Source organism: Oryx dammah, unplaced genomic scaffold (assembly GCF_014754425.2).
Source record: "Oryx dammah isolate SB20612 unplaced genomic scaffold, SCBI_Odam_1.1 HiC_scaffold_21, whole genome shotgun sequence".
Taxonomy (NCBI): domain Eukaryota; kingdom Metazoa; phylum Chordata; class Mammalia; order Artiodactyla; family Bovidae; genus Oryx; species Oryx dammah.
In genome coordinates, this window is record NW_024070205.1 from 44,384,661 (window position 1) to 44,402,159 (window position 17,499).

The 17,499-nt window shown below is 36.9% G+C and overlaps 1 protein-coding gene across 1 annotated transcript; it reads right to left on the reverse strand.

Annotated features, from left to right (window-relative positions):
* Positions 1–844: 844 nt before the first annotated feature.
* On the reverse strand, positions 845–4,707 carry LOC120880289 (lymphotactin-like). Its single transcript, XM_040263567.1, has 3 exons — positions 4,497–4,707; positions 2,413–2,527; positions 845–1,195 (listed from the first exon to the last, which is right to left on the reverse strand). Exons 1-3 carry the CDS (start codon positions 4,555–4,557, stop codon positions 1,033–1,035), a joined length of 339 nt encoding a protein of 112 aa, XP_040119501.1. The 5' UTR covers positions 4,558–4,707; the 3' UTR covers positions 845–1,032.
* Positions 4,708–17,499: the final 12,792 nt, after the last annotated feature.

The following is a 17,499-nucleotide window of genomic DNA, read 5'->3' on the forward strand; positions in this document are numbered from 1 at the left end:
CATCAAGGATTGATCAGTTTCTTAACTATTTAAAGTTAGATAGAAGTGGATGTATAAACTATCAGCTACTTGAATAATGGAGTCATAAACATGAATCAAATGAACAATAATGAGAATACGGAAGGGCATGAATCTGAGATGTTTAGTGAGTAGATGAAGTAATGTTCATTAAAACTTTTAAAACTTTAATGCAAATTGTGATCATATTCAACAAATGTTCCAAGTGACAGTGTTGGGATACTAAAAACTTACTGGCCAAAAGGAAAAAAGCATGGTGTGTTGATAACTAGAGTAGTGACAATTGTGAAAATCACAGAAAGGCCGTAAGCTCATTGCCCAATTTGGGAAGAATTGGTTTTTGTTTGAATAAAGTATCTTTTCATTAAAAGTATAATCTTTGCTACTGTGACAAATGAAAGAATTGACAAGCTGTGTCTTTTCCTTTTCTTTCTTTCCTTTATAGATCAAATGAAACACAGAAATATGAGAATGCGCTCAAGATCAAACTTGATGCAGCTTCTTTTTGAGTAGTGAATCCTCATAATGGGGAACCAGTAGCAGTTGGATCGTTTTTCCATTTAATCCATAAAAATAGCACTCCATTATGAAAACAGGTTTAAATAGAGCTAAAATTGTCATTGTTACAGTTTCCACCTATGACTCATGTGTAGAGAATCATTTCATGCTAGAGCCTAAAAATGATGAATATAGCTTTCATCTCTGATAAACACCCACCATAATCTCTCCCATTATGGATGCTATCAACAGGAAGTACAATTATAACAGAAAAGGGACACAAATGATGTATTATCTTCCCTAATATGTAATGAATACACTTTGGGAATATTCTTAATAATAAATATTTATTAATTAGAGCATCTGTATGAATATGAAGGACATAAAAAAATAAAAATCTAAGAAAATAGACTCATGCAGCACTTTTATAAAAGGTGAATATAATGTAATAAGTCCATGAGCTTTAAAGGGAAATGAGGTGGCTGGCTAGGGAGGGGACAAGGTGATGGAAGGTGACTACCCAGTCAGGGTCACAGCTGTTTTGGGGGATTGCTGGGCTTCTGTAGGCTTGCTCTGGCTCACATTTCTCCTGGTGGACTTGTCTATTGTTCGGACGGCTTTTTTCACCCATTCAACATGGGGATCGGCACAGACTTTAAGGCCACGTCTGGTAATGAATCTGCAATGCAAGAAAAAGATAGGCAAAATTAGTCATATCTTCAAAGCCTTGGGACCAAAAGTTAAGATCAGATTGTATAAAAGAGATCTTGTGCAGAAATGACTGGACAAATCAGTATTCCAGATAGATTTGAAATGAAAATTAGATTCCATTAGATCTTAAATGAAAATCTTTCTTCTGCAATCTATTTTTTCCATGAAGAAAAAATAGCTCCCGATAATACCCAGATTCCTTGTTCAGAATTTTGTGCAAGTTCCTTTTCTCATCATTGCTACCAAATGATGCAATTAAACTAGACATTTGAAGCCATCTAGGTTATTGGAGAAGGCAATGGCACCCCACTCCAGTACTCTTGCCTGGAAAAGCCCATGGATGGAGGAGCCTGGTAGGCTGCAGTCCATGGGGTCGCTAAGAGTCGGATACGACTGAGCGACTTCACTTTGACTTTTTACTTTTCATGCATTGGAGAAGGAAATGGCAACCCACTCCAGTGTTCTTGCCTGGAGAATCCCAGGGATGGGGGAGCCTGGTGGGCTGCCGTCTATGGGGTCGCACAGAGTCGGACACGACTGAAGTGATTTAGCAGCAGCAGCAGCAGCAGGTTATTTATTACGTGTCATCTTCTTTTTGAAATCTAAACACATTCATCTTATTTTCTGGGCAAAGAGTGGTTTATTCATCATATTTTTGGTGGTAAAGTTGTAATTATATTTTGGAAAGTGTTGCTATTTTAAAAATGAAATCCTGGGAAGAGAATGGTACCATGTAGGCTAGTTGTTGACACTATTCCTTGAGATGTGGCAACTGATAAAATATGGCATTCTACTCTAGAACACCAAAAAGGAAGAGAAAGGCAGGGGTGTGGGCGGATGGGAAGGGAGGCATCCCACACCAGTGTGGCTCTGTGCTCAAATCCTGATCTGACCCAAACATCTCTAAACCTAACCCTCTGGAACGAGCATATTATTCATCTGGTTCCCAGTCCAATTATTCTGTTAAGATAAATCAGAAAGGAGGGTGACAGTCTTCACTTGGTTGCCAATCTTTTTTGTCATCATCATTGTTTGGGGCTATGCAAAGACATGGTTAATATGGAAAAACAAAAGGACTGTTGGCTAGGTCGAGGTCTTCCTCCCTGTTAACTTATTTTTCCCGAGAAGGGTGGCATTTCTGTACACTGTGTTCCATCAAGCCCAGCTCTGGGGAGAGAAACTCACATCACTGCTTTCATGGAGCCCTCCTTGATGGTGTAGGTCTTGATGTTTTTAATTGGCAGTCGCTGTGTAGTCAGACTCACACAGATGCTCTTTTCTAGAACTTCACTCCCCACACCTGTACAGAAAACCAAGCAAACAAAAGTAAAATGTAATTTCTAATAATATAAATGTTAGAGTGTCATCAATCAAATAACAAAGAGTGACCTGATAAAGAGTAGTTTGGGACAGTCAATATTAAACATGGGAGAGGTAGCTCATTTTTGACTGAATCACTAAAGGTGTTATTTTAAATGGTAAAATGTGAAAGTTATAAAGGAAGTAGTTCATAAAGTTCTTATCCCCAGTAGAAGGACTAAAAGGAGATTAAATTTTTCAGTTTTGAGAACATCGTACATTGGAGAAAGGAAAGTAACATGGGAGGGTTAATAATGTTACAGATTTGCTAAAATCTAATGAAGGTTTCTGTGTGCCTATTTTCTCCTAAGATGAAGAGACTGGTATTTGCTTCTCAGGGAAGCAAATATTCTAACAGAGTATTTCTCTGAGAAAGATTAAGCCAAAAAGCATCTAAAATAATAGTCGATAGTGATCAAATCTGAGCTTTTTGATGTTGTGTTGCTGAAATCAGAAGGTTTTATAATCATGACACTGAGCAGGTGTTCACTAACATTGCTCTTCATCTCCTCTTTCCATCACTCAATATCTAGCCTACACGTTCTTTACCCTCTATATTTGCCAATTTATTTTTAAGGCTAAATGTTTTCTGAACCCAGTGAAAGGGAAATACTCAAATGTCTGCAATCCTCATCAGTCTTCATTCCCCTATTCATTCATGGTTTCCATCATACAACAGCCTATTTTCCCAGAAAAATGCCAGCTAGCCATGGTTTAGACAACACTTGGTATAAACTTTCTCATTTCAATAATATTTTTTTATTCAGGGCCCAATTTCAGGGGGTTCCAAACAGTGCCATCTCTTATTTATGGGCACCCTTGCAGATACATGATCTATTCTAGTCTAAGTAAGAAGGCTGCAGATTAAGAGGTTGAAAGGTGAGTTAACTGAGTTATTTACAATCAAAGGATATTCCTTCTTGTCAGAGACATAAGGAAAAATACACTCCTACCAGTTGGGAAAAAAAATGATCTTTTAATAAGTATGTGTAGAATGTTCAGGAAAGTCTCAGTGTAACTAAATCTCATCTGGATATGTCTTGTAAGTTTAATTGATTGTATATAAGTCATTGATATTTGTTAGTACTTATGGTCTTTTATAAACTCAAGAAATTTATCACAAGTGGGAACAACATTCATAGCAATAATAATACTCTCTCCTACACACTTAAAAGGTAAAAATTTATTTCCTAGATATGAAGTCATGAGCTTCCAGTCAATTCTGTTTTAATACAAAACATTGATTTGCTTCAGAACATACACCCTCTAGCTCTCTCCCCCATCATGAATGCTTTACATTTTAAAGCATTGTTTTGAGATATGGGGCAGTTATTTGTATAGAACAAACACATTATTTAATCCCTGGTATATCTATTTCTATTTTTTGAACTTTTTATTTTGTATTGGGGTATAACCAATTAACGTTATGATAACTTTAGGTGAACAGCAAAGGGGTAAATGTTTTTTAATTTATCAATACTAAATAGGCAAAAGCTTCAAAGGTATATACAATTGTTTTCATAATGCTGCACCTAACATTAATAAACAAATTAGTATTTGCCTGGAAATCTGATAAATGATCATAAGATGTATTTCATTTTAATTGTAGATAAGCAAATTAGTTATTACATTTATCTTAAAGATAATTAAACCTAGGCCCGGAGAGGTTAAGAAACTTACCCCAGATCACCTGGTTGTGAAAAATAGGAGCCCAGACTGTAATGAAGTTCTATCTTCAAAATCTACAAAGTCCCCTAGTGTCAAATTATACCCATTTCGCACATAGAAAGACTGAGGCTTAGCTTGGAGAAAGTAATTTACTCCATTCAAAACCTGAGTCAATAGCAAAATGCCTGGCCACTGCCTGTACACCTAGATGTTCCTTATCTCATAAATAACCTTTGACTCACCTTCCACAGTGTATGCAGCGAGACTGCAGATCACCAGGCAGGTCAGGATGAGAAGTTTCATGGCTGAGGTCCCACTGAGCTGTGCAGCAAGAGGCTGAGGACCTTGGCTCCTCTGAGTCTCTTTTATTCCCCCCAGTGGTCAGCGTACTTCCTGTGCTGAGAGGGGGACTTTCAAGGTGGGAGTGGAATCACGGAAAGTCTTTGCAACACTGATGCTTTCTTAGTTTGAAAAAAAAAAGTTCCTTTGTCCCCACTCACGCTAACCCCACATCTTGTGGCCTTTTCTCCTCCTCCTGTGGTTAAAGTGTTAGTGAAACCTTATGTATGTACAAAAGAAACGTAGCTGTCTCATCTCCTGCCACCAGTCTAAATTCAAACCTCCCACCGCACACATGTCCCAAGGCCATGTCGGTGTGATGGCCCAGCCGGGACATGGTGTAAAGGAAAGGGGCGGGGTGGTCACTGTGGTCCAGTTCCCCCACCAGCTCATGCAACATTCGCTGTGACACGAGGCTTCCACCACTGGATGATATGCCTGGGGTACCATCCTTGGGGAGAAGGAAATGGCAGCCCACTCCTGTATTCCTGCCTGGAGAATCCCATGGACAGAGGAGCCTGGCAGGCTATATACAGTCCATGGGGTTGCAAGAGTTGGACACGACTTAGTAACTAAATCACCACCACCATCCTTGGTGCCTCCTTGGGGAGCCAAAGTAAGACTGCTGCTTTGAGCTTCTCATTCCTCTGTCTTCTTTTTCTTCTCTTTTCTCTCCTATGTTCCCATTCAATTGATCCCCTTTATTACTCCACTCTTTCCACATGCCAAGAAGCAATTAAATAAGAGTGTCGCCTGTCTATATTCACAGGTTTGCTTTATTTTACTACCTATACCTTTTAAAAAAGATTTTGAAAATTTGTCCTGACAAACTTTATTTTCAAAAAAAGTAAAACAAAATGATACTATTACCATTCAGATTGTTTTTATTTTTAATGGTTTTCGATGAGTCTCTATTGGTGTACATATGTTTGGATAATTGTGACAACTACTGATATTTTCATGGCAATGTAAATATCCTCCCGTGTTTCTTCATAGTCTTCAGATTTCTACTGTGTAAATTTATACAAAAGGACTGCCCTGGTGGTTGAGTGGTAAAGAACCTGCCTGCCGAGGAGGAGACATGGGTTAGATCCCTGGGTCAGGAAGATTCCCTGAGGAAAGGAATGGCAATCCACTTCCGCATTCTTGCCTAGGAAATCCCATGAACAGAGGAGTCTGGCCAGCTATAGTCCATGGAGTCACAAAAAAGTTGAACAAGACTTAGAGACTTAACAACAACAAACACACATGCACACACATTAAATTATTCCCTTATAACTTAGTGTCATGTAGACTATCTCTATAAGGTAAATTTTCATTAATATACACTGAATAAATTTCTTTCAATAACCAGGAGTAGGATTACCAGGCAAAATCCCATGATCATCTTTATAACTCTTGCAACATATTGACATGGTCTTCCCAAAATGTCATTTCAACTTCCAATGCTTCTAGCAGCATTTGACTGTATCAGTTTCAATATAATCTTTCTGATTTGTTGAAAGCACTCGATTTGTTGTTTGGGGGTTTTGTTTTGTTTTGTTTAATAGGTATCTATAAAATGCATATATTAATTATGTGTGACGCTAAAAGGTTTTGTCATTACTATTCAGGGATATGAAAATAACATTCTTATGAAATATATGTATAGCTAAAAGCTTTTGCCATTGCTATTAGTGAAATGAAAACAAATTCCTATATTTCTATAAAATTATAAGTTAAATTTTAAGATATTTTTCATCAATGGCATTTAATTTTCCAGTCAAACTTTATTCAGAATTTCAAATAACTTTTTAGTTATTGCCACCTGGCTACCATCAGTCCTTAAATTCTGAACACATCTCGCTACTCAAAATGCTTCTCTTCCTATTACTCTGTGACACTGAATAGGGTTTTATCTTCTAGTCAGTTTCCAAATACAGATTACTGAGATTGTCTTAGATTCATTTCTAGCCACCCATATGTTTTTCTCAACCAAGCTCTACTAAGTATACCTTCTAAGTAGCTCCTGTATGTGTTCTCTCTCTCTGCGCTGTTCAAGGCGGGACCTCACCTTTCCTTGTTAGGACCACTGCAATAGACCAACTGATTCCCCAGGTTTGGGTCTCCTCCCTTTCTAATCTGTTCTTCTCAGTATGACCTGAATAATCATTCTAAAGCTTTAACCTAATCAAGTTGTCTTCCTGCTGAGAACTTCTTTGCTAATTCCTATTGCCTACAGGATTCATTTCAAATCTCATATCATCTTATATAAAAGTGTTCAAGATTTAACACTGCTTTTCCTTTAAGACTCATCTTTCACCACTCATCCTTTTGCTCCTAAACCTCTAGACTTAACAAATGTCTGTTTAATCAACCAAATGGGCCATCCTCTTTTCTGCTCCCCACTTATTGTTTCCTTCATCTGGAATGCCCATTTCATATCCCTATATAATTATGTGTAAATTCCTCCTCTTCCTACAAGTTTTCCTGAATTCTCTATATACCTTTATCTGTGTCTCCTTCTATGCTCTCTTGGAACTTCCTAGCCACTAATTTCATTTTATTCTTCACTCGGTTTCATTTCTATATCTCCTACCAGATGGCAGGCTCCTTGAAAGCAGGCAATTTGCCTCAGATCTGTCTACTAGTGGAATGTCTGCTATATAGTGGTCGTTCACCAAATGGTCTGTGAATGAATGAGCTCTTTTCAAAAGACCAGAATTAAAATGATTTAACATTAAGTAAAGGATGAACATTTAAAAACATTGTGCCTAAACATTGTGCCAGAATATTGTGCCTATATCTTCCTCTCATGTTTATGATAATATAGAAAATTTGACCCATGACTGAATTCTTACTTAGCATATTGAAATAGAGTTTCTTAATCTCTGAGAATGAATTATTTATTTCAAGTTTTTCAAAGCATACACTAGTGTCTGATGGAGAATAATTAAACAATCAATAAAAATTGGAAACCTAGTACAAAATAGGTATAATCTGTTAATGTTTGGACATTGATTGACAACCAGTTGAAAGATAATAGCAAAAATTTCTCTCATCTTGGACTCCTCTTTCTCCTACAAATCCCACCAAATCTGTCAGAAGATACTGTTGTCTTTCTGTCTTCAAAATAGAATTTAAGCCTTTCTCATTACCCCTAGGAATTCAAGTCTAAGCAACCATAAATTTTCACCTGGATTGGTGGATTCATGGAATAGCCTCCAAAATCAATTTCTTTTTTCCACCCTTATTTTCTTTTGGCAAATTTACAATCTGACAAATGTGATCATTTCAAAATGTAAGTAATACGCTACTTTTCTGCTCAAAATTCCAATGGAATATATTTTCATGAGTGAACTCCAAAGTCTTTTTACCCCCTGTATATTGTTGAACATGGGCTTGAACACAGTAAAGAATACACCTGCAATGCAGGAGATGCAGAAGACGAGGCTTTGATCCTTGGGTAGGGAAGCTCCCCTAGAGGAGGAAATAGCTACCCACTCCAGTATTCTTGCCTGAAAAATCCCATGGACAGAGGAGCCTGGCGGGCTATGGTCCAAAGGGTTACAAAGAGTCAGACACAACTGAGCAACTGTCTGTGAAGGCACACAGTAAGTCCTTATGTATCAATAATTACTTTAAATGTAGATGGATTAAATTTTCCAATCAAAAGGCATGGAGTAACTAAATGGATTTTTTTTTTTTAAAGAAAGGTCCAAGTACATACCACCTACAATAGACTCACTTCATCTTTAAGGGCACACATCAGTTGGAATAAGGGAATAGAAGATATCCCATGAAAGTAGAAACCAAAAGGCAACAGGAGTAGCTATAGTTATATCAGACAAAGTAGACTTTAGGTCAAAAACCATAACAAAGTGACAGAATGATTTTATATAATGATAAAAGGGTCAGTTTGTTGGAAGGATATAACAACTGTAAAGACTAAATATATAGCACATTTACAAGCGTTTACAAATACCTCCAGAATCTGTGCTCCCATCTCCCGTTTACTCTCTGACACCATCTTATGCTGCTCTCCCCACCTTGGTGTTTCACTGCAGTCACAGTGATCTCCCTGTTGTTTCTCAGACATGTCAGGATGCTCCTGCTTTTAAGTCTTTTCACTTGCTAGTTACTTCACCTGGTATTTTCTTCCCTTGGACATAAGCAAGGCTCAGTCCCTCAACACCTTCAATTTTTGCTCAAGTATTTCTTTCTCATTGTGGCTTTCCCTGACCACCCATTTTAAAACTGTACACATATACCAATTCTGGTCTCACTTGATTTCTCATTGCTGATCTACTTTTATTAATAGGACCTAGCACCTTCTAATATGACAAGAATTTACTTTTTTTTATTATGCACCTTTTTCCTGAAATTGTTTATCTTTTTTATTTCCTCAGAGTCTAGGATAATGCCTGGCACTAAAAAAGGGACAAGAATTAAAGATATATTATTTTGTTTTTTGTTTTCTTTCATTCATTTTTGTCCTTTAAAAAAAATGCAATCTTAGGAGGATGAATGCTATCCACTTGTAGCAACACGAATGGACCTAGAGATGTTCATACTGAGTAAAGTACGTCATACCCAGAAAGACAAATATCATATGCTATTGGTGATGTACGGAATTTTTTTTCAAGTACAAATGAACTTATTTACAAAACAGAAGTAGAGTATTGGATGTAGAAAACAAATTAATGGCTTTGATGAGGGAATTGGGGAAGGTTGGCCTTCCCTGGTAGCTCAGCTGCAAAGAATCCACCTGCAATGCAGGAGACCCCAGTTTGATTCCTGGCTTGGAAAGATCCCCTGGAGAAGGAATAAGCCAACGCCAGTATTCTTGGGCTTCCTTGGTGGCTCAGCTGGTAAAGAATCCATCTGTAATGTGGGAGACCTGGGTTTGATCCCTGGGTTCGGAAGATCCCCTTGAGAAGGAAATGGCTACCCACTCGAGCACTCTGGCTTGGAAAATTCCATGGACTGTATAATTCATGGGGTCACAAAGAGTTGGTATAAATAGGGAGACTGGGATTGACATACACACACTATTTTATATAAAATACGTAATAAAGACCTATTGTATAGTACAGGAGACTCTACTCAATCCTCTGTAATATCCCATATGGGGAGAGAATCTGAAAAAAAATAAAAGGTGTTTTGTATATATAATTGATTCATTTGCTATACGACTGAAACTAACACAGTGTTGTAAATAACCTATACTCCAATCAATAATTTTTAAAAATAAAATAAAGATGACTGCAATTGTTATTGTTTGAAACATCCTTCCAGTACAATTTTTCACATATTATAATTAGCTTTTTCCCTGTTTTAAATAGTTTTGTTATATTTTTCTGATAAACAACACAATTATTGTTTAAAAACTCAGACACTATAGAAAAAAAATTAAGGAAAATTCACCCAAATCCCACTTCCCAAGATAACTCTTTAATCGCTATTGATGGACCTTCTTCCATACATTCCTCAGGTACATAAACCTACACACATTTCAGTTCACAGTCTTTTGACAGCATTCAATGGCTGTAGATTTGCAATGTGTGAGGCTCTGTGCTAAGCACTCAAGGGCATTAATCTGTTTAATAATGGCAATATTAAAAATTAAGTAAAATTATTATCTATATTTTATTGATGAGAAAATTAAGGATCAGAGATGTTAAGTAATCCACTCACAATTCCAAAGCTTAGGGTTAACAGTGTGAAGATTCAAACTCAGATCTGCCATATTCCAAAACCTAAGCTTTTAACCAATACCCTATACTGTCAGATATTCTCTACTCTCTATTGATAGACTCTAGGTTAGTCTCTCTTTCTAAACCCTAGACCACAGAGCAGTAAGAATAGACACGTCTTTGAACTTTTTGTACTTTTCTGTGTATCTCTTTGCATCAGTTTCCTCCAGAAAGTTTTCATAAGACAATCTCTTACTATCATACATATTGCTTTCTCAAAAAGATATGCAAAGACTGAAGATGTAAAAATGAAGCTTACTGACAGATAAAGCCACATAAGATAATTCTCAATGGTCATCTCTTTTCCACTGATCTAGAAAATCAAATTTGTTACATGAAAATCACTATATAGATATTTGTGTGTAACATACAAAACTGTGGCTTATAGTAAGTTCAAAATAGGACTTAACTTACCCTCCCACTAATCATGTATGAAAATACATGCTTTTCTAAATTAACCAATACTGGGTATTATCAATCATTTTAGCCATGCTTTGACCACTAGTAAAATTGAAAATATTTTATAAATTGCCTTTTGTAAATTTTGCTCATTTCTTTGGAATATCTGTACCTTTCTTTTATATTTGTGAGAGTGCTGTCTCATATTTATTACAACTATTTTTCTACTAAATTTTCTGATGATTGCAATGCTGGAGATATGCAAAAAGTGAAGGACTTGGTATAGACACGTTTATGCATTTTTCACAGGAACTACACATACTTCATGCAAACCTCAGGAGTATCTTTTCTAACAGAAATCCTCAGCTTAAAAGTAGAGATAAAATATTTTATAGGTAAAATATTTCTCATGCAAGATCTAGACCAGGGGACTTTCTGCATGAGGGGCCATTATCCTGCTGTTCTTTCTTTCTTTTTTTTTTTGAGGAATCTCATCAAAGCCATAAGGAAAAGAACATTGTTTATTATGCAGAGATCTTCCACTATATGTCCTTACTTATTAATTAGGTGACTTACTATAAAGAAGCACCTTTTAAAAGAGAGTACAAGAAACTGTGCCACAGATGTCACTAGAGGTTCCACCACATACCAGCTTGGAGGATCAGCCAATCAGTGAACTTCAGTGACTCAGTGCTTCTATCTTTACTTTCATCAGTCTCTTGGAAATATGGTGGAAGCTGGTAATAAACACTATGTCTACAAAATACTCAGATAATATATAAATTATTAGTGTAATCTCTAATCCTGCTCTTTCTCTTTTGCCATGTAGACCAGAGCATGTCAGACAATAATGCAGGTAAGGAAATGAAATTAAGGAAATTATGTAGTTCATGGATCCATTTTTATGTTAAAGTTCAGGATAATTAAAAGGTAAAGTGGAGAGGAACAGAGAGAGAAAAAAAGGTACCTAAAATGAATTGAATGAGTAGCCTGTTCACACTCATGGGGTTTCTAAGCAGAGTTTGGCAGGTACTATCAATGGGTGCTGTGAAAGTGGTCTTCATACTTTTATTTTCAAGTTGCCACCAAAAACTCTACTGACTCAAAGAAATACATCCATCTTTCTGACATAATATCAGAAATCTTTTCATTAAAGCCATTCACTTATAAAGTTATTCTTTCCTTCAATAAAAATAGTTATTACTATGTATAAGATACTGTCTTAGAAATAGGAGGAAGAAAAGAATAAGCAAGACTCATGTTCTGGTGAGTGATATTTATCTGTATCTAAGAACATATAGAGAGCTTCCCCAGTGGCACTATTGGTAAAGAATCCACATGCAATGCAGAAGATTTGGGTTCCATCCCTGGGTAGGGAAGATCCTCTGGGTTGCAACCCACTCCAGTATTCTTCCCTGGAGAACTCATGGACAGAGGAGTCTGATAGGCTACAGTCCATAGAGTTGCAAAGAGTTGGACACAACTGAAGTGAGTTAACACACACATATGAGCATACAGATGTGTGTCATAACCCATTGCAACATGATCTGTGCTATCATAGCTTGATCAGTTACTTGAAATTGAACATTGACTCTCCAGGAGTCCCAAATAATCCTGGGGTGTATAAAACATAGAACCTCACTCTCAGGTATTAATGTTGTATTCTGATTAATACATTACATAATAGACTGCCACCCTATGCAGCAGAGAGGGTCCCTAAGGAAGCTCACAGAGAAGATAATTCTGAAGAAAGAACAATGAGAAGGATGGTTCTGTGGGCATTTCCCCAAGTGTTTTAAACCAAATTCTAGTTTTGAAAGTTATTTTATGAAAAAAGAGCATGGGTGTCCATTTTCAATAAACTTGGGAAATTTGTGTATTATTAAATCATAGTATTAATATATCACCATATTAAAGAATCTGAAACCCATAGTACAATGTGGCTAATGCTGCTTTTCCTAAATATTCTTAACTTACAGAAGATTTTTCATAGAAGACTTAAGCCAACTGGAGATATATTTTAGAACTACTAATCCAGTGCATTGGTATTCTGCCTAGAGAGGGCCATACTAAAAATTAGGTGTAATGGGTTGGACATGAAACATAACCAAGTCCAAACCAGAGTCTGTCCCTGAGCAAGAGATACCAGAAATATTTTGATGATAAATTCAGCACAGGTATGGAACTTGACACTCACCAGATATTCAGTTGAATAATACATTCTTTAGTTGAACTCCTCAGCCTGGGGACACATCTTGACTCTGTGGCACTTTTCTTCATGATTATGACATAGTTTCTGCTTATTTTCACATAAAAATGTGTAATTATACATCTTGTTTTTCTCACAGCTTAGAAAAGGTCTAGTCTTATTCAGTAACAAAACAATAACTGATGCTGTTTTGCTCCAGAAATTGCTAATAATGAGTGCTTAACTTTAATATGATTTTTTTAACATTTACATTGAGATAGAATGCAAAGAATTCCTTTTTTTTTTCCCAGAATACAGGAGTTATATAGAAAAATAGCTATTTCACTGGCATGGTCTTTTTAATATATATATATATATTTTTAATTTATTTGGCTGTGCTGGCTCTTCATTGCCATGAACCGGCTTCCTCTAGTTGCAGTTCATGGGCTCTATACAATATACTGAGCTCATGGGCTCAGTAGTGGTGTCACATGGGCTTAGTTGCCCCTACAGCATGTGGGATCTTCCCAGACAAGGGAGCGAACCTGTGTCCTCTGCCTTGGCAGGCAGATTCTTAGCCAGTGGACCACCAGGGAAGTCCCTTGGCATCGTCTTTGAGTGTTGGTATTGTGTAGTTGCTAAGTCATGTCTGATTATCTTCCAGCCCCATGGACTATAGCTGACCAGGCTCTTCTGTCCATGGAATTCTCCAGACAAGAACACTGGAGTGGGTTGCCATTTTCTTCTCCAGGGAATCTTCCTGACACAAGGATCAAACCCATGTCTCCTGCATTGCAGATAGATTCTTTACCACTGAGCCACCTGGGAAGCCCTGGTATTTTAGTACTTATAGTCAAATCTGTAAAATTACATTTAATAATTTTTTAAAATTGGTGAATTCTAATGAGCTCTGTTGGACAGATATTGTCCCTAAATGATAGATACTATTAATAATAATAATTCCATACTAATAGCATAGACCAGGGGTTAACCTAGACACCCTGCCTTATGTTTTGTAAATAATGTTTTATCAGAACACATCAATTGCTTGGATTTTTTAATGGATGTTTGCACACTGCAATATCAGGGTCTCTGTATTACATGGAAAAAGGTTAATGTGTTTTCCATTAAAGAGTTTTCTAACTCCTGGGTCAATTCCTGATTTGTATGCCTTGTTGAAACCAAACTATGTTTAATATAAGATCAACATGTAAAACATGCAAATGGAGAAAAAAAAAGACTAAAGGAGTACTCCAAAACATTTATAACATTTATAACATTTCCCTCAGGAAATTAGCAACTTCATGGTCTGGCTGGCAGAGTGAGAAAGACATTGAGTAAGAGGTAGCTTCTGACATTTCAATCCCCTATATCATTTATTAGCTATTTTCTTTATCTATTCTCTGCTAATAAAAGTGTACATCACTAACAGACAGGCACATCCTCACTAGTTAGGGTTGTATTCACCTCTTTCCTTGATAAAAGGTATAGCCACCAAAAGAAGACTCCAAGAAATTTCTAAAAAATTGGTTGTTTAAGAAATTAAAAACCACTGCTCTTTACTATCTGGGCATGTATTGCTCAGGGCCAGGTAGCCACAGGCTCAAGGTGACTGAAAAAATATCACACACTGGCCACTATAAAGAAGTTGCTTAAAAATAGTCTTGCTCAACATTCAAAAAACTAAGATCATGGCATCAGGTCCCATCACTTCATGGCATATAGATGGGAAAACAATGGAAACAGTGACAGATCTTATTTTCTTGGGCTCCAAAATCACTACAGATGGTGACTGCAGCCATGAAATTAAAAGATGCTTGCTCCTTGAAAGAAAAGCTATGACAAACTGAGATAGCATATTAAAAAGCAGAGACATTACTTTGCCAACAAAGGTCCATCTAGTCAAAGCTATGGTTTTTCCAGTAGTCATGTATGGATGTGAGAGTTGAACCATAAAGAAAACTGAGCATCAAAGAATTGATGCTTTTGAACTGTGGTTTTGGAGAAGACTCTTGAGATTCCCTTGGACTGTGAGAAGATCCAACTGGTCAATCCTAAAGGAAATCAGTCCTGGATATTCATTAGAAGGACTGATGCTGAAGCTGAAACTCCAATACTTTGGCCACCTGATGTGAAGAACTGACTCATTGGAAAAGACCCTGATCCTGGGAAAGATTGAAGGTAGGAGGAGAAGGGGATAACAGAGTATAAGATGATTGGATGGCATCACCGTCTCGATGGTCATGAGTTTGAGTAAACTCTGGGAGATGGTAAAGGACAGGGAAGCCTGGCATGACAGATGGCTGGCAGTCCATAGGGTCACAAAGAGTTGGACACAACTGAGCGACTGAACTGAACTGAACTGGATCTTGCTTACATAGTTCATTATTCACAGCTCAACGAGGAATCTGAACAGAACAAGTGATCTAGTCAAAGTAACTAACTCTCTAGGGAAGATAAAATTGAGAATAAAGGTGCCTGATTTCCATGATATCAAGTCAATCACGTTATCAGGAAATTAAAGTTAGTAAGCACAGGAGTCACTTTTGGTTTTGTTTTCCTTTTTTCAGAAACCTGCCATTTTGGCCAGAAAGTTGGCCATAAGCTTAAAATCATCAGTCTTGCAGAATTCAATCACTTATGAATGTCCTGAAAATGATATCAGGTAGACTATGTCCGCCTGGAAAGAAACATACATAAGGCCCAACATCCGCGGCCAGCAGCCATCCTAAGGAGCCTTTCATTGAGAAACCATATACGGTAATGGGAAACATGAGATGTAAAATCAGATAGCTCAATCTTATCCAGATCTTGGATCAGCTGCTATAAAATTTGTTACATGAAGAAGAATCAAAACCATCCCCATCTCACAGAACTCAATTAGAAACAGAACATGTGTTAATAACTTGTCTGGATCACAGGAGGAGAGACTCAATAAATGGCAGTGATTACAATCAAAAGATGGGGCTTCCCTGGTGGCTCAGATGGTAAAGAATCTGCCTGCAATGCCGGAGACCAGGATTTGATACCTGGGTCAGGAAGATCTGGAGAAGGGAATGGCAACCCACTCCTGGAGAATTCCATGGAAAGAGGAGCCTGGTGGGCTACAGTTGATGGGGTCACAAAGACTCAGACACAACTGAGCGACTAACGTTTCATTTCCCTTCATGGTAAGACTATGCTTACCTTTATAAGGAACTGTCTAACTTTTCCAAGGTGGCTGTGCCACTTTGCATTCCCACCAATAATAAGTAAGATTTTCTCTTGCTCCACATCCTTGCCATCATTTTGTGTTCTTACTGTTTTGAATTTTTCCCATTCTAACAGGTGCTTAGTGGCATGTCACTGTTATTTTAATTTGCAGTTTCCTAATAAGGTATGACGTTGAGCATCTTTTCCTATGTTTATTTTCCATTTGTATATCTCTTTTGGTGAAATATTTGTTAAGATCTTTTGCCTGAGTCATCTAATCAAGTTGTTTGCTTTCTTATATGTGCTTTGGATAACAGCCCTTTATCAGATATGTCTTTTGAAAATATTTTCTCCTAATCTGTAGCTTATCTTCTCATTTTCTTGACAAGGTCTTTCACAGAACAAAATTTAAAAAAAATTAATACAAATTTATTTATTTTAATTGTAGGTTAATTACTTTATAATATTGTATTGGTTTTGCCATACATCAACGTGAATCCACCACAGGTATAATGAACTCAAACTTATAATTATTATTTTTTTTTAAGGCACATGCCTTTGGTGCTATTCCTAAAAAAAAAAAAAAAAATCATCTCCAAACCCAAGATCATCTAGATTTTTCTCCTATGTCATCCTCTAGATGTTTAATAATTCTGCAAACTTACATTTCACCTATGATACATTTTGAGTTAATTTATCTTGAAATGCATAAGGTCAGTGTTTAAATTTATTTGTGTGTGTGTGTGTGTGGATGCTGAGTTGTTTCAAAACTATTCAATATTTGTTGAAAAGATTATTATTTCTCCAATGAATTGCCTTTCTTCCTTGTCTAAAATCAGTTGACTAAATTTGTGTAGATCTATTTCTGGGCTCTTTATTTTCTTCCATTGATATAATTGTCTATTCTTCTGACAATACAACACTGTCTTGATTACTGTAGTCATGGAGTCATGACTGTGAGAACCCACTGGTAGGCAGTCCCATCATGTAATTCGGTAATTATTCCTCAAAAGTATGTTTAGAGCCTATTATATAGAGTGAGATAAATCAGAAACACAAATATTGTATATTAATGCATATATATGGAATCTAGAAAGATGGTGCTGATGAACGTGTTTGTAGGGCAGCATTAGAGAGAGAACAGATTTGTGGACACAGTTGGAGAAGGAGAGGGTGCAACAAGTTGATAGAATAGCATTGAAAAATGTACATGACCATATGTAAAATAGATAGCCAATGGGAATATGATATAGGGAGCTCAAATCCAGTGCCCTATGACAACCTAGAGGGGTGAGATGGGGGGCGAGGTTAAAGAGGGAGGGGACATAAGTATATCTATGACTGATTCTTATTGATGTATGGCAGAAAGCAGCACAGCACAGTATTATAAAG

Excerpts from the sequence above, each read along its gene's own strand:
- LOC120880289 (XM_040263567.1), bottom strand. The coding sequence starts at position 4,557 with ATGAAACTTCTCATCCTGACCTGCCTGGTGATCTGCAGTCTCGCTGCA. Across the intron at positions 2,528-4,496 it reads CGCTGCATACACTGTGGAAG|GTGTGGGGAGTGAAGTTCTA; the intron begins GTGAGTCAAAGG and ends TTTTCTGTACAG. Across the intron at positions 1,196-2,412 it reads GGCTCCATGAAAGCAGTGAT|ATTCATTACCAGACGTGGCC; the intron begins GTGAGTTTCTCT and ends CTTGCATTGCAG.